Below are 26,522 nucleotides of genomic sequence, written 5' to 3' on the forward strand. Positions count from 1 at the left end.
TTTTTTTGGAGCCTTTTTTGTGTTTATGGAGTCGTTTTGTGTATTTTGCAATTGTTTTTGAGGTGATATTTTGTCATTTTATGCATTTTTGTCAGATTGTGTATTTGGAGTCATTTGTGTGTATTTTTTGTTGTCCTTGAGTATTTTTTTGTTTTTATACATCTAACAACATTTTCTTGTGCTGATTTATAGATATTTGAATGTAAATATTCAAAGTGCAACCGAGGGCATTATTATTAGTGTTTTTTTTCCCAATTTTTTAATTGGTTGAAGAGCATGAAAATGCAATATGGATCCTCCACAGGAAGCGTTGGTCACATGACAGCCCACCTGGGGTGTCCACTGTCCAGTCTGAAGCTTATTAAGTCATTTATTTATCCAACGTGGCGGAGCCGCCGTTAGCGTTAGCCTTAGCGGACGCTTTGCCTTTTGATTTCCCTGAAGAACGGAACGAGAAGCGTTTGATGAGGCGTCGCGAGAAGCTGCCAGACTTCTTGCGGTCGCCGCTGGCGACCGCCGTGAAGTTGTTGTCCATGTTGGAGACGTCCTCGTGTGATTGGCTGAGGCACGGCTCCTTCGCTCGACGCCTCCGGCGGAAAAACAGCTTGGTACCGCTCTGCAGAAAACCCACTGCAAGATAGATTTCAGCTTTTCATTCATTATGTTTTAGCTTTTAATTTATGACGTTTTAGCTTTTAATTAATGATGACTGCAGTAAAGCCCTAAAAACAGTGAAATATCACAGAGAACTCTCAGGAAAAGGAAGGATTTACACATAAATAAGCAACTTTTATCACAACAGGGCCACAAAAATGTGATTATCAACATTCATGTCAGCATTTAGAATAATGATTAATCTGTGCGTTAACACAGGAAACAACAAAGAGTTTTTGTGTTTTTGTCATTCTCCTTTTATTGTGTTTTTGTGTATTATTGTTGTCATGTTGTACATTTTTTTTGTGTTTTACATTTAGTCATTGGGTGTGTTTTTGTGCATTTTGTTGTTTTGTGTGTTTTTGTTGTCGTTTAGTATTTTATTCAATGATTTCTTCATCGTCATCTTGTGCATTTATGGAGTAATCATGTGTATGTTTTTGTCCTTCAGTCATTTAGTGTATTTTATTTTGGGGTTTTTTTTGTATATTTTTGTTGTCTGTTTTTAGTTTGTTTTAGAGTCATTTTGTGTATTCTTTCTGTTTTTTGTATAGTTTTGTGATCTTCTTGTTGTTTTTGGTACATTATTGTTGCAGTTCTGTACATTTTTCAGTTATTTATTTGTAGCCATATTGTTTAATGAAGCGAGCTGTGCCGCGTAATCACCACCAGGGGGCAGTGAAAAGTCCATAAATGTGTGAATGCCGAATTTTCCTGTTACACAGGAAAAGTAAAGCCAACAATGTCTGTTTGCATTAAAACAGGAAGTTCCAACACATCCAAAAATGAAACATTTAAACATGTTTTTACATCAAACTGTGATCACGGTGTTACCTTTATGGTCCTTGAGGCTGCGCGTCTCATAGCCACCAGTAGAACCAGTGTCTGACTCTACGTCGTCCACAGACGGACGCTCGGACACGTCAGAGGGCGTGGTCTCATCCACGTCCTGGTGGGGTCCCACACTGAAATGGTTCCTGTGAACGGCTGCGTCCATGGCTGCAGCGTAGCCGCTCGATAAAGTAGACGTATCTTCAGAGAGAGGAACCTGATACACATATGAAAACAGAGAATATATATATATATATATATATATAACCTGAAACGCATCAAATACATAAGAGAAAAGAGCCAATGTGGGCTGTTATTGATCACAAAGGATCAGGAATGGTCTGATCTCACACAGTCATTAATGTCTCAATGACATTAAACAGAAATATTCTGTCCAACTGCATTTTAAAAAAAGTAAAAAAAAACAGGTTTAAATGCATAAAAAAAGACAAAAGATGTAGTAAATTAGTACGGTATATGCGCTCACTTTGATTTAAAAAAAAAATGTTACTTATTAAATTACTTCTGTTATTTATTCTGTTATTCAAAATCTCACGTGGTGTGACTAGGACTAGTATGTTTTAGACTCATTTCATGTATTTTTGTTAATGTTATGTATTTGTAGTCATCTATGGAGTCATGTTGTGCATATTTGTTGTTATTTTTTGTAGTTTTGTTTATTATTGTTGTCCTTGTATATTTTTCTGTAATTTTGTATGTTTTTTGTCATTTTGTGTATTCTTTATTTTTTGTTGTGTGGTTGTTTTTCTTACATTTCTCTGTCAGTTTTTTTTTTTATTGTTTTTATGATGCAGTTTTGTATAATACATTTTACAGCTATTTATTTGGAGTCTTCTTGTATGTGTATAGAGTGATTTATTTGAGTTTTAAATTATATGTATTTTTGCTGTTATGTATTTATTTGTAATCGTCCTGTGTGTTCATGGAGTCATGTTGTGTATATTTGTTGTCATTTTGTCTATTCTTCTGTAGTTTGTTTAGTCTGTTTTTAGGGTCATTTCGTGTATTTTTTGATGTTTATTGGCATATTTTGTTTGGTACATTTCTGTTGATTTTTTAGTTGCAATTTTGTATATTATTCTGTTATTTATTTGTAGTTTATGGAGTGATTTTGTGTTTTTTGTATAGTTTGTCCTTGTTTGTGTAGAGAATATTTGAAATTGAAATGAAATAACTTCCAACGTAACGAGACGTGAACATTGATGGGATTTAGGCTCAACGTTCTCAGGCTAAAATCAGGTCACATGATTCATTCTTCCATGAAGTGTCCAAAGAGAGGCTGACGACTAAATTTAGATCTCATTTCTGCCAGAAACCATGTCAGAGATGCTCTCAATAGGTAAAGCAGTGTTTTTCAACCTCGGGGTCAAAACCCCATGTGGGGTCACCTGAAATTTCTGAAAAATTAAAATAGATTTTTTATTTTAATTTTAAATTATAATAGTTTAAAAATAAATAAATAAATAAAACACACATTCTTAAACAACTGTATTCTATACTTAAACATAATATCACTTAAAGTTAATGTGAAGCTAACATGGGAGCTAAAGTGAAGCTAACGTGGAAGCTAAAGTCTAGCTAACGTGAAAGTTAAAGTGAAGCTAACATGGGAACTAAAATGAAGCTAACGTGAAAGTTAACGTGAAGCTAACGTGGGAGCTAAAGTGAAGCTAATGTGGGAGCTAAAGTCTGGCTAACATGAAAGATACTGTAAAGTGAAGCTGACGCATGGGAGCTAAAGTGAAGCTAACGTGGGAGATAAAGTGAAGCTAACGTGGGAGCTAAAGTCTAGCTAACGTGAAAGTTAAAGTGAAGCTAACGTAGGAGTTAAAGTGAAGCTAACGTGGGAGCTAATGTCTAGCAAATGTGAAAGTTAAAGTGAAGCTAACGTAGGAGTTAAAGTGAAAGCTAACGTGGGAGCTAATGTCTAGCTAACGTGAAAGTTAAAGTGAAGCTAACGTAGGAGTTAAAGTGAAAGCTAAAATGAAGCTAACGTGAAAGTTAAAATAAAGCTAACGTGGGTGCTAAAGTGACACTAATGTTAAAGTAAAGCTAACGTGGAAGCTAAAGTTAAAGTGAAGCTAACGAGAGCGCTAAAGTGACGCTAATGTGAAAGTTAAAGTAAAGCTAACGTGGTGGCTAAAGTGAAGCTAACGTGAAAGCTACAGTGAAGCTAATGTGGGACCTAAAGTGAAGCTAACGTGAAAGCTAAAATGAAGTTAACGCAAGCATCTGAGCTCAAACATGATCAAAAAGTAATTATAGAAAAAAATATTCTTATTTTATTTCTTTATCTATATTTCTTTTATTCTATTTATTTATTTATTATTCATTATTGTTTTGTTTCATTCTCAGTAAATGCAGCTCAGTGAAACCTAACAATCAATCATTGAATCATGTACATCAAAGTTAGTTTTCTTTTAGTTCTGCTGCGCACGCACACACACACACAAACACACACACCTTAGACACCCCCGAGATGATGAGCGTGCTCCTCTTCGTCGGAGTCTTCCTCGCCGCTCTGGACGCCGACTCCGTCAGCTGGCGGATGGCGGCGTCTGCAACAGGATCCACGCCGTTACAAAGACGGCAACAGAAGCTAACGTCAACATCACCGCTACACGTTTACAACAAATGTCATTACAACGCTGTTTAACCATCAATGTGACATCAACCATAGTTGAACTTTACTAGTACTCAACTTTAGTTCAAAAAGTGTCACGAGCACTACTAGTTAGCTTTATATGCTATATATATAAGGGGGTGGGGAAAAGCTTATCCAGGCTTCCCATTAGTGAAAGATTCACTAGTAGTACGAGTAGACCGAAAGTAAATGAAGTAGGAGGGATTAGAACCAAACCCACCTCCCTGATTGGTTGGAATAATATTTGGATATTTACAGGAAAACTATGGACGAGTGCTTCATGTTTTAATTTCACCACAAAGGGGGTACACACAGGGGGGCGGACTTTTACTCTGCTGTGTTTGATAAAATGATGTTGTATCATGTTGTCCACCTCACACCGACGGCAAAAAAGCAGAATTTATGTCGATGACGTTTCTATTAAAGAGTTATTGATGCTGAAAGTTTTAGCTTTGCCCAACAGTGTTACAGTCCAAATAGTATCCAGATAATCTGGTGACTGTGAGGAACAATAGATGTTAGAACTTATACCATTTGACACTTTTGCAAAAACAATTACAGCTTTTTTGAGGGCAGTGAAGATATTAATATAAAATATATATTTTGCACATTATGATACCGCTAGGCACTAACAACAGCCGTCAACACAGATGTTCATTGATCAAAACAAACGAGGAGCACCAGTAGATTCATTACACCACCTCTGGTTCCTGTAATCACATACTATATCATGTGCATACACATACTATATATTTTTTTAATTTATTTTTGCATTCATAATGTTTCTATTCTCCAGTTCATCAGTAACGTGACGTATGCGTTGCTCTTTTTTCTGTCCAGGAGTAAAAGTCCGCCCCCCTGTGTGTCCCCTCTGTGTGGTGAGATTAAAACATGAAGCTCTCGTCATAGTTTCCTTTAAATATCAAAATATCACACAAACAGATTTCATTTGAAAACAAAAAAAACGCTGCTTGTTTGGTTTTTGATTTTTCTGCTTTGGTTTTATGTCAGTAAAACAAAATAACCTCACCTTTTATTTGTTATTTTGATTTGGTTTTTAAACGGACTAACCAAAGAACCAAGGGTACACGATTCATGTGATACTAGTAGAATTTATCTATGGTTGATATCACTGATATCAAATGGCGTTCCGTACACGTGGCATTACAAGCTTTTAAATCCATCTGTTTAGAACAGGAGAGTGTGTTAGTATTCTTCTCTACTCACTGCTGGGGTTGGGGCTGCTGCCTCTACCGTCCGACAGGTTGGTGGGGGTCTTCTCCGTCACCTCCACTTTAGACGGCGAGCGCAGAGGAGAGTCACCTGAGACCAACCCAAACTAGTGTTAACTCCTTTAACCCTCCTATTAACACATTTTACCCTTGGGGTCAATCTGACCTCAGGGATATTTGCCTCCAGAAAAGGATTTTCCAGAAAATTGTTGACAGAGTATTTGTTGAATAGATAAATAAGTGGGGGGTCACCTTGTTGAATACATAAGGTGACCCCCCCAACATCAATCAATCCCCCTTGGGGTCAAATTGACCCCAGAGGAACACCAAAGCATGCAATATGAGTTCTACACATTGAAAAAATTATCATCATAATTTTAGGCCATCAATTGTACCCCTCAAATTAGGAAAAGTCACAAAATATGAAGCAAAACAAAAAACAACAAAGTCAACTATTATTTTTTTTAACCAGGGGTTCTCAACCTTGGGGTCAGTACCCCATTTGGGGTTGCGAGACAATGGGAGGGGGTCACCAGATGCCTTCAAGAAAGCAATTTTTGATTATTTTTACCATTTTTCTGCAACTACACCAAACTTTCAATTTTTTAACCTATTTTCACCATATTTTTGCTCCTTTTATTTTATTTTTGCTACGTTACTCCCATTTCTAACACTTCATCAAATTTCAATGACTTTTCTGCACATTTTTCCACTTTCCAGACATGTTAAGCACTTATAAACCACCTAACGTCACATATGTTGACCCATTATTGTCACTTTTAACCTCTTTTCACCACATTTAATTCTTATTTTTGCCAATTTAACCATATATTTGTCATGCCTGTCATCAATTGTTAAAAGTCGTGAAATATGAAACACAAAAAACTATTATATTTTTAATGATAAACATTGAATGGGGTCAAATTGACCCCAAAGGTAACAGTAGGGTTAAGTCTTTTTCTGATATTTAACCTGGACTGCGATCCAGCCTGAGCCTGGATTGGACAGTGGTAACCGTGGTGACGATGGTTCCGTCTGCCATTATGGTTCGGTCCACGTCGACCTTCTTAGTGGGCGTGGCGGAGGAGCGAAGAGGCGTGGCCCCATGGAGGCCTTGGTTTTCCTCTCTGTGAGTGCAGAGCAGCTAGGACAGAGATAATAACAGGTTGAAGAAGCTGAGCTTAAAGCTGCAGGAGGCGTAAATGCTTAATCAGATATTTGCTTATTTTTAAAATTTTTCTGCAACTACATCAAACTTGCCATATTTTAACCTATTTTCATCACTTTTTCTTGTGATATTTTTGCTCCTTTTAATGCATGTTTGCACTTTTGCACATCAGCTTTTCAATATGTGTGGAAAAACCGATTCTGATTTCAACCGATATCTCATTTTATGGCAAATAGCAGTTGATAATATCTCTAAAAAATAAATCCACAAAATATTAGCCCAACACACTAAACAACTAAAAACATTCAAAATGACTCAAAACAAACACAAAACAACAAGAATAAAAAAACAGAGTAAAAATAAATAAATAAAAACAAAACAAGTGCACACAAAATGACAAAAATATACAACATGACAACAAAAATACACAGTGACAGAAAAATATACAAAATGGTTCAAAAAATACAGAAAAATGGTGGTTGTTTGGTCATTATTCTAATGCTGACATGAACGTTGATCATGTGACCCTCAGATCAGATACAATCACATGTATTGTGGCCCCGCCCACTCTGATAAAAGCCCCTCTCTGCATTTGTGTGTCAGACGTGTATTGTTTCTCACCGTTGGACTGGATCCACTGGTTCTCAGGTTGAGAACCATGGCTGGCTGCGTGCTAAGAACAGTGTCCTCTATCAGCTCTTTGATCATATGCAGGTCAGCCTCTCCCTCCGGGCCCTGAGAGACGCAACACACACAACACCTGTCAGATAATACACCACGTATTTAATGCTAGTGGCAGTTTAAAGGAATCCTCCACTGTTTTTACAACTGTGGCCTAAAATCTTCTAAATGTACTTATTAGTAGATCTATGTCTAACAAAACACAATATTATGCATTATATTTGTTTGATCAACATTTAAAAATAGAACTACTTTACAGTAGTAAAGTGATTGATGATGACTAAATAAATGTAAAAAGCTTCGAAATGATCTAAAAAGTGACTAAATAAATGTAAAAAGCTGCTAAATGATCTAAAAAGTGACTAAATAAATGTAAAAAGCTACTAAATTATCTAAAAAGTGACTAAATAAATGTAAAAAGCTGCTAAATGATCTAAAAAGTGACTAAATAAATGTAAAAAGCTACTAAATTATCTAAAAAGTGACTAAATAAATGTAAAAAGCTTCTAAATGATCTAAAAAGCGACTAAATAAATGTAAAAAGCTACTAAATGATCTAAAAAGTGACTAAATAAATGTAAAAAGCTACTAAATGATCTAAAAAGCGACTAAATAATGTAAAAAGCTTCTAAATGATCTAAAAAGTGACTAAATAAATGTAAAAAGCTGCTAAATGATCTAAAAAGCGACTAAATAAATGTAAAAAGCTACTAAATGATCTAAAAAGTGACTAAATAAATGTAAAAAGCTACTAAATGATCTAAAAAGCGACTAAATAAATGTAAAAAGCTTCTAAATGATCTAAAAAGTGACTAAATAAATGTATAAAGCTGCTAAATGATCTAAAAAGCGACTAAATAAATGTAAAAAGCTACTAAATGATCTAAAAAGTGACTAAATAAATGTAAAAAGCTGCTAAATGATCTAAAAAGCGACTAAATAAATGTAAAAAGCTACTAAATGATCTAAAAAGCGACTAAATAAATGTAAAAAGCTGCTAAATGATCTAAAAAGCAACTAAATAAATGTAAAAAGCTACTAAATGATCTAAAAAGCGGCTAAATAAATGTAAAAAGCTTCTAAATGATCTAAAAAGCGACTAAATAAATGTAAAAAGCTACTAAATGATCTAAAAAGCGGCTAAATAAATGTAAAAAGCTACTAAATGATCTAAAAAGTGACTAAATAAATGTAAAAAGCTGCTAAATGATCTAAAAAGCAACTAAATAAATGTAAAAAGCTACTAAATGATCTAAAAAGCGGCTAAATAAATGTAAAAAGCTTCTAAATGATCTAAAAAGCGGCTAAATAAATGTAAAAAGCTTCTAAATGATCTAAAAAGCGACTAAATAAATGTAAAAAGCTACTAAATGATCTAAAAAGTGACTAAATAAATGTAAAAAGCTACTAAATGATCTAAAAAGCGACTAAATAATGTAAAAAGCTTCTAAATGATCTAAAAAGTGACTAAATAAATGTAAAAAGCTACTAAATGATCTAAAAAGTGACTAAATAAATGTAAAAAGCTACTAAATGATCTAAAAAGCGACTAAATAATGTAAAAAGCTTCTAAATGATCTAAAAAGCGACTAAATAAATGTAAAAAGCTACTAAATGATCTAAAAAGTGACTAAATAAATGTAAAAAGCTACTAAATGATCTAAAAAGCGACTAAATAATGTAAAAAGCTTCTAAATGATCTAAAAAGCAACTAAATAAATGTAAAAAGCTTCTAAATGATCTAAAAAGTGACTAAATAAATGTAAAAAGCTACTAAATGATCTAAAAAGCGACTAAATAATGTAAAAAGCTACTAAATGATCTAAAAAGCGACTAAATAATGTAAAAAGCTTCTAAATGATCTAAAAAGTGACTAAATAAATGTAAAAAGCTACTAAATGATCTAAAAAGTGACTAAATAAATGTAAAAAGCTTCTAAATGATCTAAAAAGTGACTAAATAAATGTAAAAAGCTACTAAATGATCTAAAAAGCGACTAAATAATGTAAAAAGCTTCTAAATGATCTAAAAAGCGACTAAATAAATGTAAAAAGCTACTAAATTATCTAAAAAGTGACTAAATAAATGTAAAAAGCTACTAAATTATCTAAAAAGTGACTAAATAATGTAAAAAGCTAGTAAATAATCTAAAAATCAGGCTGAATGTTTCACTCCAATAGAAAACAATGCGATGTTTACAGGAAGTGTGGCCGTGTGACATCATCAATCACGTGATTTCAAGATGGAGGAACACAGGCTCTAAAACTGTAAAGTTGTTCTATTTTTAAAAGTGAAACAAACAATTATGGTGCATAATAATGTGTTTTGTTAGACATAGATCTATTAATAAGTACATATCAAAGGTTTTAGGCCGTATTTGTAAAAACAGTGGAGGATACCTTTAAGGCTTTCATCTTGGCATTTAAAAAGCAGATTACAGAGCTAAACGGGTTTGTCTCTGTTTATCTTTGTAGCCGACTCATTAAAGGGCCCACCTGTTTGTGTAAACATACTTACAAAGGGCCTTCCCTCCATGACTCAGCGTCCGTTCATTTGGCAGAACGTGACTCATGTTTAACGCTTCGTACGCTGACTGAGACACCAGAAGAATCTCAAATCTGCTTGTGTGTGTGTTTTTTTGTGTTGCGTGTGAACTCTGAGCCCGTGAACCGTGCACAGTCTGTGACACGAGACGTTGTGTGTGAGGCTGTAGACGTATCAAATGAGTATCCAGTGATCTCACCCACCGCTCTCTGCTGCTTGTTTGGAGAAACGCTCAGAGAAAACGATGGCTGCTGCTTGGAAAGAGTCCAGGAGATCATTAGGCCCTCATCCTCCACCTCCTCCAGACTCAACATCACCTGACACACACACACACACACACGGAAGGTCCACAACTCATTAGACTGTGTTGTCATTTTCTCCTCCGTCATTTTGTGGATCTTTGTTGCCATTTTGTAGATTCTTTCATCATTTTGTAGATTATGCAATGATTTTGTGGATTTTTTTTATTTATTTTGTAGATTCTTCCATAATTTGGCAAATCTTTGTATCAATTTGTGTATTTTTCTGTGATTTTGTAAATTTTTCTGTGATTGTGTGTATTTTTTCTGTCATTTAGTAGACTTGTAATTTTGTATAATTTTGTTTATTTTTTATGTCATTTTGTGTGTTTTTGTTGTCATTTTGTAGATTATTCCATCGTTTTGGAGATTTTTTTCATAATTTTGTATAATTTTCTGTATTTTTTTTTGTCATTTTCTGTATTTTTGTTGTCATCTTGTATATTTTTCTGTCATTTTGCGTATATTTTTTTGTCATTTTGCGTATATTTTTCTGTCATTTTGTATTACCGGTATTTTTTATTTGATGTAATTTTGCGTGCCCTTGGTTTGTGTTTTTAGATTGTGTTGGGGTTTCATTTGTTTTCGATTTGTTTTTTGTCACTGTATATTTTTTAATGGAAAACGGACAGAAAAAAACTTACTTTTTACATTTGTGTTTCTTTTTATTTATTACTATTAATTTAAATATTATTGAAATATATAATATCAAATAAATAATAAATTAGGCAAGACCTGTATTCACAAGGCGAATACGTATTTGGCAATTGAAAATCGAAAACATTTGGCAAAAATGACAACCTGTATCTGGATTTGTTGACAGCGAAGGTCAAGGTCACACACTGAAAGGAAATGTTGTTCAATGGTACCAGTTTGAACACTGGATCTTAATGTGTGGCCAAGTTATAAGAAAAATTATTTTTTTTTTGTGATGTCATGAACTTTGACCCCAACTGATCTTTTTACTGGTAGGTCGTACAGCTTTGGTCTAATTAAATAAAATACTCCCCTTGAGATGAGCTTTTCATAAATGTAAGCATCAAACTTGTATAATAAATATGGTTTTTGACACTTGACGCAACCTTGACCTTGACATTTTGGCTCCAAAGGTCGACTGCACAACCTTGACGTTGTCCCTATGAGATGACATACGTGTCATTAGTGCTACATTAATAGCTTAGGAGGAGAGAAAAAATTAGAACTCCTACGAGAACAATGTATTTGACAATTTTCAATTGCCAAATACAATAATAAAATATTATGTATTCATTCATTTATTTTTCTCTGTTTTTATTTAAAATCGGGTCCCAACATGACACGGAAATGCATGTTTTAGGAAAATATCACAAATGTACACACTGTTTTTTCCCGAAAAAATAATGACTGAATATTTAGACGTATTTATGTCTAGTGTGACAAATAGGGATGTAACGATTAATCGTAAGGCAGTTAAAAATCGATTCATAGGTATCACGATTCACATCGATACTGTGAAAATTGAATCGCAGTACTTTTTTTTAACCAGCAGAGGGCGCTATCCAGAAGTATTGGTGGCGGGCGGAATCTGCTATTACTTTCTTTCTGGCCGCCTTCTACTTTTAAACATGTTCTTAAATGATTCCTTACCCCTTTAGCACTGAAAGAATAACAAATATCTGACGTAAATACAGTGAAATTACTTTTTTTTTAAGTCCAACTATTAAGGCACAAAATACATTTTCAGTTGCACTTTTAAAAAGAAAAATAACTATTATGCAGTTTTGCATTGTTTACTATAGAACCAGAATTTAAATTAATAGACTTCTTCTTCATTTGTATTATTTCTTTATTTATTTCATTCCAGATTCATTTTTAGTTAAATTGGATTGTTTTGAATAGTTTATCAAGAGATTATTTTGACAATGAAAAATAAAAGGAAAATAATACAGTATTTTCTAGTTCTTTTCCCCCCAAAAAAAGGAATATTTTTCAATCATCATTTATCTACATTCCCATTTTGTAAAATAAATCGTGAGAGAATCGTATCGTGAACCAGGTATCGTGAATCGAATCGTATCGGGAGTTATTTATTTTATTTATTTATTCAGTTCATTTCCGACATGGTTGCATTCACAGAAATTCATTTGACATTCAGAGCAAAATCACATCATTGTTTTTTTTTTTTTTTTTTTTTTTTTTTCTTTTTCTTTTTTTTTCATGCCGGAAAGGGCGACGGAAAAAAGCATTATGCTTATCTAGATCCGTCCCCTAGTTGAGTGAATCGTTACATCCCTATTTCCATGGGATTTTTGCTTGTTAAACCGCTAGCTGAGGGGTTAGCAGTGCAGCTAACATGATTTAATACAATTTTATAAATCATCTGAAGCGTATAAAAGTACATTTATTAACAGTTGTTGACTTCATTAACCCTATTTATCAATAGTCGGTAAAGTCGACTAAACGGAGAAAGATGAGGAAACGGAAAAGCGTAAAGCGACGCAGAAATGTGTAAACCCTAAAACTGTTCTTTATGGTGTACGTTTAAATCAATCAGTATTAAAGATGTCCTCATGTTTTTCATAGGAAGGCCTGAATAGTTGGTACCTGAGCTAGCATCGGTGCTATGGTGATCTGATAGGTGTCGATGGAAACCACAGCATGTGACTGTTGAGTGACCGTAACTGGAAACTTCACAGTGTCCACACTGCATTTACACTGGAGAACCTGCAAAACAGCACAAGCACAGTCTCACTACACACACACACTGATGGATTAGTGATCCATTCCACTTAAACACACTCCTCACCATGCTTTTGAATGACTGATCCGTGCACGTCACGCTTTCTATCGTAGAAGCAGCTCCCAGCTGAGCACTGCTATCAAACAGGATCTGGATAGAGCTCTGGTAGAAAAAAAATACACATGTAGATCATTTCATTATTATCATTTTACATTTATGTTTCTGTTTTGCATAGTTCTGCTGTGATTTTTTGTGTGTTTGGAAGCATTTTGCTGTTTTTTTTGTCATTTTGTGTATGATTATTGTCATTTTGTCAATTGTACCCTCATTTCATGGTTTTTGTTGTTGTTTTGTGTATTATTGCTGTTTTATTTACATCTTTTTGTCATTTTATGTATTGTGGTGATTGTGTGTGCATTTGGAGTAATTTTGTGAATTTGACCCTCATTTCGTGGGTTTATGTTGTTGTTTTGTGGGTTTGGAGTCATTTTGTGAGTTTTATCCTTATTTAAAGTGTTTATATTGTTTTCTGTTTGTTTGTAGTCATTTTGTGTATTTTTGCTGTTGTTTTGTATATATATTTTTTGTCTTTTTTGTATTGTTATTGTCGTTTTGTGTGTTCAGAGTCATTTTGTGACTTTTACTTTTATTACATGGGTTTATGTTGTTGTTTTGTGTGTTTAGAGTCCTTTTGTGTATATTTGTTGTTTTTTTGTGCATTTTATTGCTTTGTGCATTTTTGTTGTAATTTTGTGTAATTTTTGCGTATTATTTGTTGTTTGGAGTCATTTAGTGAAGTTTACTCTCATTTTATGTGTTTTTGTTGTTTTGTATGTGTTTGGAGTCATTGTGTGTATTTTTGCTGTTTTGTATATATTTTTTGTCATTTTGTGTATTTTTATTGTCGTTTTGTGTATTTGGAGTCATTTTTTTGATTTCATTTTGTATTTTGTATACTGTATTATCTCACAATGGAGAAATTCACTAACCATTCCTTGGCGAACAGTTGGCAGCCATTTTTGTGTGTGAATTTAACCTTCATTTCATGGGTTTATGTTGTCGTTTTGTGTGTTTGGAGTCCTTTTGTGAATTTCTGCTGTTGTTTTATGTGTATTTGGTGTTGTTTTTTGTGCATTTTATTGTTTTGTGTATTTTTGTGTAATTTTATGTATTTTTATTGTTATTTTGTGTGTGTTTTGAGTCCTTTTGGGAATTTTTGCTGTCGTTTTGTATATTTTTCTTTGATTTTTGTGTGTATTTGTATAATCACAGTGATCCCATCCCATTCCAGGCGTAACGCTGATAGGTCACCTGCATTTCTGCAAAACGTTTCAATTAAAATGTCTACAGGTGTCCACGAACACACAGCGGTGTCTAAACATGACAGAGTTAAGCAGCGATGTGGAAAAACAGGGTCGACTCAGATGAATTGTGCCTGAAGATACTGGCAAAGAAATGGCGCCATATGTCCAAAAGCAGCCTTCGCAATGTCACAAATATTTATTTTCTGCCTGATTGAAGTTGTAACTTTGTCAGAAAGATTCACTACATACATGAATAGAGCAGTTATCCACAGTCAGTGATCAGTGCAGCTTTCACTGGCTCAGGCCTAACCCCCCCACTGTGAGCGCACATGTTCCACTTTCTACATTTCTGTCTGATTCCACAATAGCACAAGACTTAAGGATGATGTAACTAGTGTGTGTGTGTGTGTGTGTGTGTGTGTGTGTGTGTGTGTGTGTGTGTGTGTGTGTGTGTGCATTCAACTGTCAGGAAAGGAAAGAAGCCAAGTAAAATGCTGCTAACCTACATATGCCACACACACTGACACTAGTCACATGACCACAACTGCACAACAAATATGATACGATGCATTTCAAATAATAAGTTAACACAATAGTTATGGATAGTTAAGCATGTTTAGATGACTTTTTCCTTTTTATTACAGAAAGTATTTAAAGTATGGACGTGTTAGCCACCACATTTATAGAAAGAAATGGATAGATGTACAGAATTTCTATTTCAGAATTTCCAAAATGTATTTTCAGAGTTTTCGCATGAATATACACTTTTCCGTTTTGTTTATACAGTACTTTTCTGTTTTGTCTTTCCACGTCAGTTTACACTTTTACGTGTTGTTTACACTTTTACATTTAATTTAGACTTGTGTTTCGTTAACACTTTTACATTTAGTTTACACTAAATTCAAAGGAATTCCAGCCTTTGTCCTTGAAACACTGCTGTCTGATACACTGTGTGTTTGTATTTCTGGAAGAAAACGCTTCCTGGGGACATCTATGGTGTCACTACAGGTTTATCAGCACGCACCGCTTTGGGTCAAACTGACTTAACGCCTCTAAAAAACCATGTGGGTCAACCAGGAATACACTCCGCCTCTGGCTTTGGATGACCTCTGTAAAATAAATTAAAGAAAATAAATAAAAAGAGCCAGGATAAAAAGAAATGGGTCAATTTGCTTTTTCTCGTTTGTTTCCGCGTCAAAATCCGAAGCCCAGTTTTTGGTCCGATACTCTTTACGTTACTAACTTTCACTGTTACGCAGATGATTCTCATTCTGTGTTTTTTATTTTGTATTGTATATGGTTTTGTGAGTCATGTTGTGTCTTTTTGTTGTTTATATGTGTGTTTTTTGAGTCATTTTGTGTGTTTTTTTTGTACATTTGGTACATTTTTCTCTCATCCTGTATTATTGTTTTACTATGGTAATTATTAGAGTAATTTTGTGTATTTTTGTTCTTGTTTTGTGTGTGTTTTCAGTCACTTTGTGTTGTTTTTTTGTTGATGTTTTGTATATTTTTCTCTCATTTTGTATATTTTTATTTTGTATGAGTAAATTCAGGTGTTTATGCTGTTTTGTGAGTTCTATTGTGTGTTTTTTGTCCTTTTGTGTGTTTTTTGTCCTTTTGTGAGTTTTTTGCTGCAATTTCTATTCATTCCAGCCCTCAGTGTTTAATATCCAGTTTAATATGAGTTATATTGTGTCTTTTAGTTGTTTATTTGTGTTTTTAGTCATTTTATTTTGATTTTTTAATGTCATTTGGTACATTTTTCTTGCATTCTGTATATTGTTTGAAGTTTTATTATTAAGACTAATTTTGCGTATTTTTGTTTGTGTTTTGAGTAAATTCAGGTATTTGTGTTGTTTTGTGTGTTTTGTCATTTTGTATATTTTTTTCTGGTATTTGTATTGTTTTGTTAGTCATATTGTGTCTCTGTTGTTTATTTGTGTGTTTTTTGAGTCATTTTGTGTCTTTTTTGTTGTCATTTGTTAAATTTTTTTCTTATCCTGTATATAAGTTATATTATTAAGAGTAATTTTGTGTATTTTTGTTGTTGTTTTTTGTGTGTTTTGAGTAACTTTGTATAGTTTTTTTTTTTGTTGTTTTGTAAATTTTCTCTCATTTTGTACACTTTCATGTTTAATAAGTAAATTCAGGTATTTGTGTTGTTTTGTGAGTTCTATTGTGTATTTTTGTAGTTGTTTTGTGTGTGTTTTAAGTCATTTTGCTGCAATTTCTGCTCATTCCAGCCCTTAGTGTTTAATACCCAGTGTCAGGAGGAAGGGAGGTAGTGGGGTATAATCGCTGGGCGTTGATCAGTCAGTGTGAGAAGAACTAAACTGTGCTGTCAAACTATTCATGAGCTCCTGGTAATTGTGGCGTGTGAATGTGCTGAGAGCTTCCGCTGCTATACTTCACATCTCCTCCAAACACATAATCAACAATCATGTTGCAGCTGCAGCTTGATGGGCAGCGTTCTACAGACCAGTTCCAGCTTCTTCCTTCACTCACTAATCCTCCTGCAGACATGTGACTATCTCTATCTCCACACTGACTCATTTCTTCTGAGACCAGATTAGCTTCTCTGTAAATATTCACCAAAAAAAGACATTTTTGCTGCATAAACAACTGAGTCACGGAACGAGAGGCGTGGAGGGAAGAACGTAAAGGATGTAATATTCAGTCAGTGCGAATTCTGCTCTCGTATCATGTGCGACGCATGCTAACGCAGCGAGATGCTAACCTCCTGTTAGCGTCGGTCTATAATAGGTGTGATTTACAGGAGCAAAGGAGGAGATGAGTGCGAGAAAAGATGAAAGCTATCAAAGAGACACATCATCATAACAGTGAGAGAATGTGGATGAATGACACGTTATACTTGCATAACCCTGTGATTTTTGAGCTAACGCGTGCTGTTATGAACCCCTGAGTGCAGCTATAACACACACATTATGTAACACGTCAAATTACATTTTCATCCAGACACCAAAATGTGAACTGTTAGATTCACACGTTGAGGCCGTGAAACAAAACTCGTGCCAAAGCTTAAAAAAAAGTAACACTTTAGTGTCATTAGCATGAATAAGGTATTATGAAGGCTGTCATTAAAGAGTAGCTAAACCCCAAACCCTCTTTTTCCTGCTGAATACATACAGTATGTATTTGGGTATTAAATAGTGCTGTTGACTAATCCTGGTCCAACTTTTAACATTTTAGTAAAAGTATTTTAATTTTGCGTATTTAGTTGTAAAATGTCAGGGTTACTGGCCTCTAGGGGTTGGACGCCGGCTATTACAAGTGATGTTTGCTATTGGCTGAGACAGATTCTTTGGATTATCGTGCGTTATCAATGTTCATTGTTGGCCCCGCCCCTTTTATAAAAGCTGAGAGGAGGGAGGAGGGTTTCCTCCAATCACAGCCCTCAGTGAGCATTGATTGACAGCCTAAATGAGGAAGTCTAATGTTCTGTGTGTTCCTGCCGTGATGTTTTTGACTCTGAGCTTCTATAAAGAGCAGCTTGTGGTCTAATCAGAAGGTTCATCAAGCTATGTGTGTATTTACAGACACGTAGTGTGTGTATCCCCGTCTGTCTCTGAGTGTGTGCGAACCATAGACTGTAAAAAGAATAGACAGGACAAGCTCCCCAGTGGAGTGAAGCTAATTATTTTTCCAAAGCTAAACTCTGCTGTGATCATTAGTTATTATCACCCTACATTCTGTTCAAGTGCTCATTTTTTTGTGAAGTTTGTTTTAAATAAGTTATTTGAGGTTGAAAAACGGGATTTGACACCATATATGAAGATGATTGACAGCTGTTACGTCATGAAGGAAAGCCGAGATGCCATTTTAATTTTCCGTTCAGTTTTTTCGTCTTTTTTGAGCTGTTAAAATGAGTTTTTCTGCAGTAAACTGTTCTAACGACCTGTGGAATCTAAGGGAAAGATACACATGTTCGTGGCGTAGCTGGGCTGCATAAAGTCATCAGTCAAAACAGCTTGAATTTGAAAAACAAGGCGTTTTCCATTTTTTCATTTTGGTTTTGGAAACAAATATCAAATAATGAGTGTTTTTTTCTTTTTTCATGTTTTTGGTACATAATGAAAAACGAATGATACACGGATTCTTTTGCAAATGGTGAAGTCATTACATCAAGATTAGATAACAGGGTTCAATGGGGTTAGAATAAAATGAATGAACTATATTGGAGCTGATTTGGCATTTGGTTCACACACACACACACACACACACACACACATTGCACTGAAAGCAGTGACTCACACTCTATTTAATGTACATCTTTATGTTTGTGCTTTTTCACTAAAGGTGAAAAGCCTTCATTACTGTACTTCACCATATCTTTATCCTCCAAAGAACCTACGGTACATAATGAAGCATGGCTATGTTTACATAGGGAGGAACTGTCAATGAAACAATGACCTGTAGGTGGGGCTACACTGGGCTACGACCTTTGACCTGCAGCTGTATTTAATCTCAACGTTGGCTAATGAATATAATACTGTAAATCCAACCATTTCTTCTGTTCAGGGGCCACGACATGTGATTGTATGTGATGAGGGTCACATGATCAACATTAATGTCAGTATTTAGAATAATAACCAATCAGAGCATGTGTTTTTGTGTTTGCTTGTTGTTGTTGTTTTGTGTTTTTGGAATCGTTTTTTTTTTTGCCATTTTGTGTATTTTTTAATTACATTATAAGTAGTTTTGTGTGTTTGTGTTGTTGTTTTGTGTGTTCATGAATAATTTTGTGTTTTTTGTTGTCGTTCTTTTTTTTCTCATTCTGTGTATTTTGTTTTATATGAGTAAATCCAGTTATTTATATTAGTTATGTGTGTTTTGTAAGTCATATTGTGTATTTTTGTGTGTTTTTGGAATACTATTGTGATTATTTTTTATGTCCTTTTCATATTTTTGAGCCATTTTGTAGATGTTTCTGTCATTTTGTGTATTTTTGTCATCATTTTGGAGATTTTTGCATCCTTTTGTGTATTTTTCTTGTCATTTACGCATTTTTCTGTCATTTTGCGTATTTTGTAAAATTACTTTATGTAACTTTGTGTAGTAAAACAAAATTACTCCCAAAATAAAAAAGACAACAAAAACAACACAAAATTAGAGAAAAAATATACAAATTGACTTAGAAATTTACAAAATGACTACAAAAAACACACAAAATGACAGCAAATATAGATAAAATGAGAAAAATATACAAATTGGTTAAGAAATTGACAAAATGACAACAAACACACAAAATCAGAGAGAAGATACAAACAATTTGAGAAATTTACAAAATGACACAAAAATACAGACAGCAAATATACACAAAATGAGAGGAAAATATACAATGACAAAGAAATTTATCAAGTGGCCAAAAAACCCACACAAAACAACATTATACACAAAAAAATTACTCCAAAAATAGAAATAAAAACACAAAATGAGGGAAAAGTCCCTTTGTGATCAAATCAAAAGGTTTAAATTCAAAGTTGTCTGTTATAATATACTGTATAAATCTACATATATATATATATATATATATATATATATATATATATATATATATATATATATATATATATATACTCTGAGTCTGATCCTGAAACCAACCTACGAAGTTTTACTGATCCTCTGTCTACAGGAAAATATAAGGTTTTCTAACTCTTTTTAGTGCAGAATCAATTCAACCCTTTCAACTCCCCAACAGTTCATCTCTAAACCATTGGGATCCGCCCCCTCCCTCTGCCTGTGGGACACACTTTGATCCATACACATCAAAGTGGCTAAAAAAGGAGAGACCTTTGGAAAATTACCACTGGCCTAAAAAAGTACTAGACTGTGAAGTGTCTGGAAAACCAACCATCCATCCATCCATCCATCCATCCATCCAGCCATCCATCCATTACAACATTCTCTGTTCATATAAGCACCTATAGTCACGAGGAAGTAAAGAATAAATCTCAAAACACACAACAATACACAAAATAACCCCAAAAAATACAAAACAATACACAAAATAACCCCAAAAAATACAAAACAATACACAAAATGACAACAAAATACACAAAATGACAAACAAAATACTCAAAATGACTAATTATTTACACAAAATGAATTAAAAAAAAATAACAAAACAAGAACCCTCAGAAGAAATGTATATCCCCCATTAATAATTAATAACTGTATAATAGGGCTGCACAATTAATCACATTTTAATAATAATCACGAAAAAAACATAAAAATGAGTAAAAAAAAACCAACACATTTATCATGTTCATGTCTCACAGAATTAAACCAGATAAATCACACACACTATTTTACTTTACACCCACAAATAAAGCCCTTTATAACACTACAGAGTATGTACACCTCTTTATACAGCCAACCTTCAAACACATACTCAGTTGGTCATAATTGAAACCTCTACCTAAGCCCCTACGTTAGTTTAAATTTAATTTGCTGAGTCATTGCATGTATCCCTTCATTGAAAGGAGCTGAACAAACATATTGGCAGTGCATTTATGAGTGTGTCTAAGGTTAGCTCAGTGTGCAGAGCATCAATAGTTAAACAGGGGATGGTGGAGTTACTGTAGCCGTGTGTTATAGCAGTACGTGTGGGTGGAGGGGGTGGAGGCTCTGATGGGGCCCAGCTTTGCATAACAGCTCTGAATCAAAGCGTCAGTCAGTAAAAATAGTCTGACACCTCAGAGAGAGGTGAGGAAGGGAACACTGCTCACACTGTAGCACGAACAGAAGCAGAACCAGGTTGTTTCTCATGTTGTCATCATGTGTTCAATGTCCTGAAGGAACATCCCAGTGTCTCTGTGTAGTTTATATTATTATCACCAGCCTGGGTTCTCTCTATAAACACTCAGGTTTCCTCCTTTATTAGCTTGGAAAAGCTACAGTGCAGAGCTTAATTTGGGTCAGAGAAAGATCCAGCACCTCCCACATTTTGATTTGATCCAGCACCTCGTTTTTTTGTATGTTTTTGTTAAATGTCAGCAGCTCATTTACTTTTAGGTGTTTTGATTAAGTGTATAAGTATTATATTTGGAGTACAGCTGCGTCTTTTATTGAGTTGAAATCACTAGAAATGTCATGTCCTCCTCCTCCTCTCCCCCAACACCACCACCTGAGAACTTTGTTTCTGAACCAGATTCACCCAAGGTCGTTTCACGTCATCTGCGACGAGCTGGACTTTACAGAATGAAGCTAACAGGTTCATGTTTCAACGCCTTCTTTGGCCCACCGTCACCCCTCCCTCACTCCCTCCCTCCCACATAGTGGCAGCAAGAGGGGCGAGCGAGGCGCCTGTAAGAGGCTGCATGCGCGCGCCCCCCCCCCCAGCGGCTGACTGCAATCCTCCCCTCCACACGTCCTAACCCTCGACCATATGTAGGTAGGGCTCTATAAAAACCACAACAACAGAATTGTGGACGGAATAACGGAATCAACCAATGAAAACAGTTAAATGCACAAATGGACAGAATCAGCATGGAATGCCGAACGTTTTTAGGTGCTCATTAGGTGCACCGCCCATCCCCCTCCTGTGTTGTCCACATTGAACACAGTCTAAACCACCACAAACACCGTCTAAACTGCCAAAAATCTACGCAAATCATCAGTGACTCCTAAATACAGAGCCGACCAGTGCCTGCTTAACTTTGCTGTGCCTGTGAATCTTCGTCCGTTTCTCGTGTAGAGCAGCAGCTCTCAGTAAAAACATGATCAGCTTCAATCAGCTTCATCTGCTCAGAGCGTTTAAACAACATCTCATCAGAGCTACAGAAGATCTGTGGGAAAAATTGTTACTTTGGACGAGACCATCAATGCCAGGGATTGTAGAGTCAGCAACAATGTCTAGGACCCTACCCTACCCTACCCTACCTTTCCCTACCCTACCCTACCCTACCCTACCCTACCATACCTTTCCCTACCCTACCCTACCCTCCATGCGCTATGTCCTCGTATTTTGTTGTAATGGTGTTTTTTTTTTTTTTGCCGCCTTTTTCCCCTTTTCTTACCTCATGTTTTCCACTTCTCATCTAAGATAGGGGGCGCTGTCCCCTTTGTGGGACGAATCTCATCTCATCTCATTGTGCACACAAGATTGAATGTAAAAACTGAACGCAAGTGAGGAATAGAGGATAAAGGCAGGCCACGCCCCCACGCTACGTCAAAAGGGTAATTTTGCGTAAAAATACTTTGTTACTCGGAAGACGGTAGAAAATGGCTAAAAACAAGGCAGTTGGATTTAAAGAGCTTATCTGAAGCCAATGAGTGACGCTAAGCCTGAGGTAAAGGTAAACAGTTAGCGTAGCGAGTAGCAGCACCTGTAGCTAAGATGCTAATGCAGGAGAACCTGCTGGACATGAGGAGGACTCAGAACTTTAACTGGCATCTCCTTATCTTCTCTCTGTCCCTGATATAGACATTAAAGGGGACATATCATGCTAAATCCACTTTTTTAGCCCTTAAATGCATTTTATTGTATATTTAGTGCTTAGAAGTACAGAAAAAATCAAATTAGTCTCTTCAGGTGCTCCGTAGATATCTTTATATTCTGTTTTGCTCATATTTTTCAATCTGTTTTGATTTTTCTATTCTCTATTACGTTTTTTGAACAATTACGTCACAGTATTTGCAGCGGAACTGCCAAATTAGGACATCAACTCCAGGTCCAACACTTCAAGCAATCCGCCATTTTTATTTCTCGCTTTTATTTTGTAGTCCAAGCTCAAGGATGCCGAAGTTACGAGAGAATGAGTCAAAACGTCCGGTTGTTGGATGTAGTAACCCACACGCTTCATTACACCGTCTCCCAGCATCAGAACCTTTTCAAAGTGTCTGGTTGAGTTTTATTTTTTATAGAAATGTACCACATCTGTGGATAAGGTCATTTTTGTGTGGGTTGGAGGGTGGAGTTGAACCGAGTGTCACCTGAAGAGGGGGCGGGGTATGGAGTGTCTCATTTGCATTTAAAGAGACAGCACCAAAACGAGTTGCTCTCAGAAGCACATCAGAAAAGGGTAGAAAAGGGGTGGAGCTATAATAATGAGGAATTCAGACCCAAGCAGTGCAGTTCAGCTTTATATAGACCACAACTGTATGATTTATATGTAAAAAGGAAGGATTTAAAACCATGATATGTCCCCTTTAAGACAGAGGCTCAGTTCAAAGCTAAAATGAGCTGCTGCTCTAGGTTTATGAAATACGTAAAAAAAAAAGGATACAAAGGGCTCCATGGCTGTAAAAGTTTGTAAATATTTAGTATTTGTGGGTTTTGTGTTCTGAAAGTTTAGTAACCTTTGTGGCTAAATTAGTGGTGATTTTATGCTGTCCTTGGTGCTGAAACATGGCACATTTTGACAGCTGTCACTCAGAGTGACAGACGGATGCGCTGCTCTTGTGGCTCCTCCCCAGTACTCCCGTACCTGTCCCCCATGTAATATGTTATTGTCTTTCATGTTTTTGGTCGGGGTGTAACTGAAACTGAATTGCCGCTCGGGGACAAATAAAGTTTTTTGAATCTGAATCTGTCCGTGCTTCTTCAACCCTGATTCATCATTATTTTATTAAACATTTAGGTTAATTGGTTTGTTGTGTTCACGTAATATTATTGGTCCATTTAGTTCAGAAAAGTCGAGTTTGAAAAAATTATTCCTTCACCTTTTTGTCTCACTGCGTGTGTTCCAGGACCCTATTATCACCTGCCCTGGTTCTTTCTGAAGGTACTCAGGTTTCCTCCTTTATTAGCTTGGAAAAGCTACAGTGTGTGTGTGTGTGTGTGTGTGTGTGTGTGTGTGTGTGTGTGTTGTAGGAAGGAAGGGATCGAGTAAAAAAGAAAGAAAAAAATAAGTAATAACTGGAATATTTGCATCTTCTGACAAAAATGCAAGTGAGAATGCAGGCGCTGCCCCGCCTCATCATACGCTGCAATAGCCTTAGCCTAGCATTAGCTTATTATTAGCCAAGCATAAGCATTAGCTAGAATTAGCCGAGCATTAACTTATCGTTAACCTAGCATTAGTTTATCATTAGCCTAGCATAAATATTAATTAGCATTAGCTTGACATTAGCTTATCCTTAGCCTAGCATGAGCTTATCATTAGCCTAGCATTAGCTTGTCATTAGCCTAGCATGTACTTATCCTTAGCCTAGCATTAACTTATCATTAGCCTAGCAAAAGTATTAACTACCATAAGTATTCACTAGCATTAGCCTAGCAATAACATTAGCTTAACATTGCATTAGCTTATCATTAGCCTAACAAAAATATTAGCTAGCATTAACTTATCATTAACCTAGCATTAGCTTATCATTAGCCTAGCATAAATATTAGCTAGCATTATGCTAGCATTAACTTATCATTAACCTAACACAAGTATTAGCTAGTATAAGTATTAGCCTAGCAATAGCATTAGCATTAACCTAACATTAGCATTAACTAGCATTCATATTGGCTAACATTAGCTTAGCATTAACCTAGCATTAGGTTGTAAATATTAAACTTAATAATATTTATGACCAAAACTCCTCGTGTGTGTGTTTAGGGAAAGCTGACAACTCATGACATCGTTATTTGGAATGTAGCCAATCAGGAAGCAGCTGACTGAGAAACACGTAATGCTGAGTTCCAGGGAACTGGGAACTCTGAATTTTCAAGTTGAAAATTCCAATCTCCAAGTTTACCAAGGTTTAAAATATCTCAAACATGGCTTGAACGTGTGTGTGTGTGTGTGTGTGTGTGTGTGTGTGTGTGTACTAACCCCATGGCGACAGGCCTGCTGGTTCAGAGCACTGATCCAGGTCTTCTTCCAGTGTTCTCTGAAGGACTTGAAGGAGAACAGGGAGGTCAGAAGACCTTTGACCCCAGCCTCAGACGACGACGGTCCCCCACCTCGGCCCACGGACCGCAGCTTGAGCGCCACGGCCCTGGCGCCTCCGACCAGGCTCTGACAGGGCTGGGTGAGGAGAAGCTGCGTCCAGGAGGAGACGTGCTCTTCCTCCTCCCTCCTCTTCCTCAGGAGCTGCAGCAGGCTGAGCAGGTACTGGGAGAACCAGCCCAGTACGATGAGGAGGGAACCCAGGAACAGGCTCAGCACACACAGCCACCTCAGCTCCTGGAGCTCCATCAGCATCACAGGACCTCCTGGAGCCTCTCACATCATCATCATCATCATCATCAGCATCAGAGGAGGAGGAGGAGGAGATCAACCTGTGACACACATTAACATAGACACACACACACATTAACACAGAGAGAGAGAGAGACACACACATAGATACACACACATTAACACAGACATGCACACATTAACGGGGACACACACACACACACACAGAGACTCAGAGACACACACACTAACACACACACACACATACACATTAACACGTACAGAGACAGACGCACACACAGACACACACACACACACATGCATTCACCTCAACTTTAATAATAACAACAACAATAATAATAACGGTGCGCGTGTGAGAGGCAGAAGCTCGTGCACCGGACCCCAGCGCTCGTGTTGCGTAGTTACTCAGTAACGAACGCGCGGTTCACGGACCAATCAGAGACGGACTCACAGGTAATGGTCGCTTCAGTCTGCAGTTGATTAATCTCTCACCGCCTCCGTCTGTAGGCGCGAGGAAGAGGGCTTCATGTCGAGCACCAGCTACAGACACCGCGTCTGTACCACAGAACCAGGACCAGGCATTACTGACGCTGCGCTGAGACTCTCCTCCTCCTTTCCCTGTGCGTGTCAGTGTAGGACATACAGTGACCGACAGGTGGCGCTAAAGCACAGGAAAAACACGTCAAAAAGGAGACGAGGAAATGTCCTTCAAAATAAAACCACGAAGACCAACTCCATTTCTTTATTATAATATAATGCTATATGGTAACAATAATAGTTATATATATATATATATATATATATTATAATGAACAATATTAATAATGTATTACTTATCTATTATAATAGTAATATTTATATAATAATGACGATTGTAATGGTTAAAATCAAAACCGTAGCTGAGACATTTAATATAATCATGTTTTTGATTCTTTATTTACTTAATTTTTCATTATATGATCTCTCTTTAACGTAATGCATATTATCTGTGTATACGTGTATATATATACATTGTCTATTATGCTATACTCTACCTCTGTTATAATGAGAAAAATGTATGGCATTAATATGTATGTGCGGAAATATATTTTGGTTTTCCTGAGTTGTGATGAGATCATTTTTATAGCATTTTTTTTTTTTTTTTTTTTTTACTTTTTCTGAGTTAATAAAATAAAACCAAGTAAAGTGAAAAAATGGCCTGTTTTTCTGTTTTTATTGGAAAATTTTTTCTGAGTTGATAAGATATTTTTTTATCGTAAATATCAACTC

The 26,522-nt window shown here is 35.8% G+C and overlaps 1 protein-coding gene across 1 annotated transcript; it reads right to left on the reverse strand.

Annotated features, from left to right (window-relative positions):
* Positions 1-34: 34 nt before the first annotated feature.
* On the reverse strand, positions 35-25,892 carry c2cd2l (c2cd2 like). Its single transcript, XM_028467317.1, has 11 exons — positions 25,705-25,892; positions 24,885-25,333; positions 12,860-12,955; positions 12,658-12,777; positions 9,979-10,092; positions 7,172-7,285; positions 6,355-6,526; positions 5,378-5,473; positions 3,970-4,064; positions 1,489-1,702; positions 35-630 (listed from the first exon to the last, which is right to left on the reverse strand). The coding sequence occupies exons 2-11, from the start codon at positions 25,254-25,256 to the stop codon at positions 371-373; spliced, it is 1,653 nt and encodes a 550-aa protein (XP_028323118.1). The 5' UTR covers positions 25,257-25,333; positions 25,705-25,892; the 3' UTR covers positions 35-370.
* Between the last annotated feature and the right edge of the window lie 630 nt (positions 25,893-26,522).

The sequence above is a fragment of the Gouania willdenowi genome, chromosome 14 (genome assembly GCF_900634775.1).
Source record: "Gouania willdenowi chromosome 14, fGouWil2.1, whole genome shotgun sequence".
In the NCBI taxonomy this organism is placed as follows: domain Eukaryota; kingdom Metazoa; phylum Chordata; class Actinopteri; order Blenniiformes; family Gobiesocidae; genus Gouania; species Gouania willdenowi.

What these genes read in the sequence shown, in the direction of transcription:
- c2cd2l (XM_028467317.1), bottom strand. Translation starts at nt 25,256, where the DNA reads ATGCTGATGGAGCTCCAGGAGCTGAGGTGGCTGTGTGTGCTGAGCCTG. An exon ending in CAAACAAGCAGCAGAGAGCG is followed by an intron (nt 7,286 to 9,978) that starts GTGGGTGAGATC and finishes TGCGTCTCTCAG; the next exon opens with GGCCCGGAGGGAGAGGCTGA. An exon ending in CAGCCTCAAGGACCATAAAG is followed by an intron (nt 631 to 1,488) that starts GTAACACCGTGA and finishes TCTATCTTGCAG; the next exon opens with TGGGTTTTCTGCAGAGCGGT.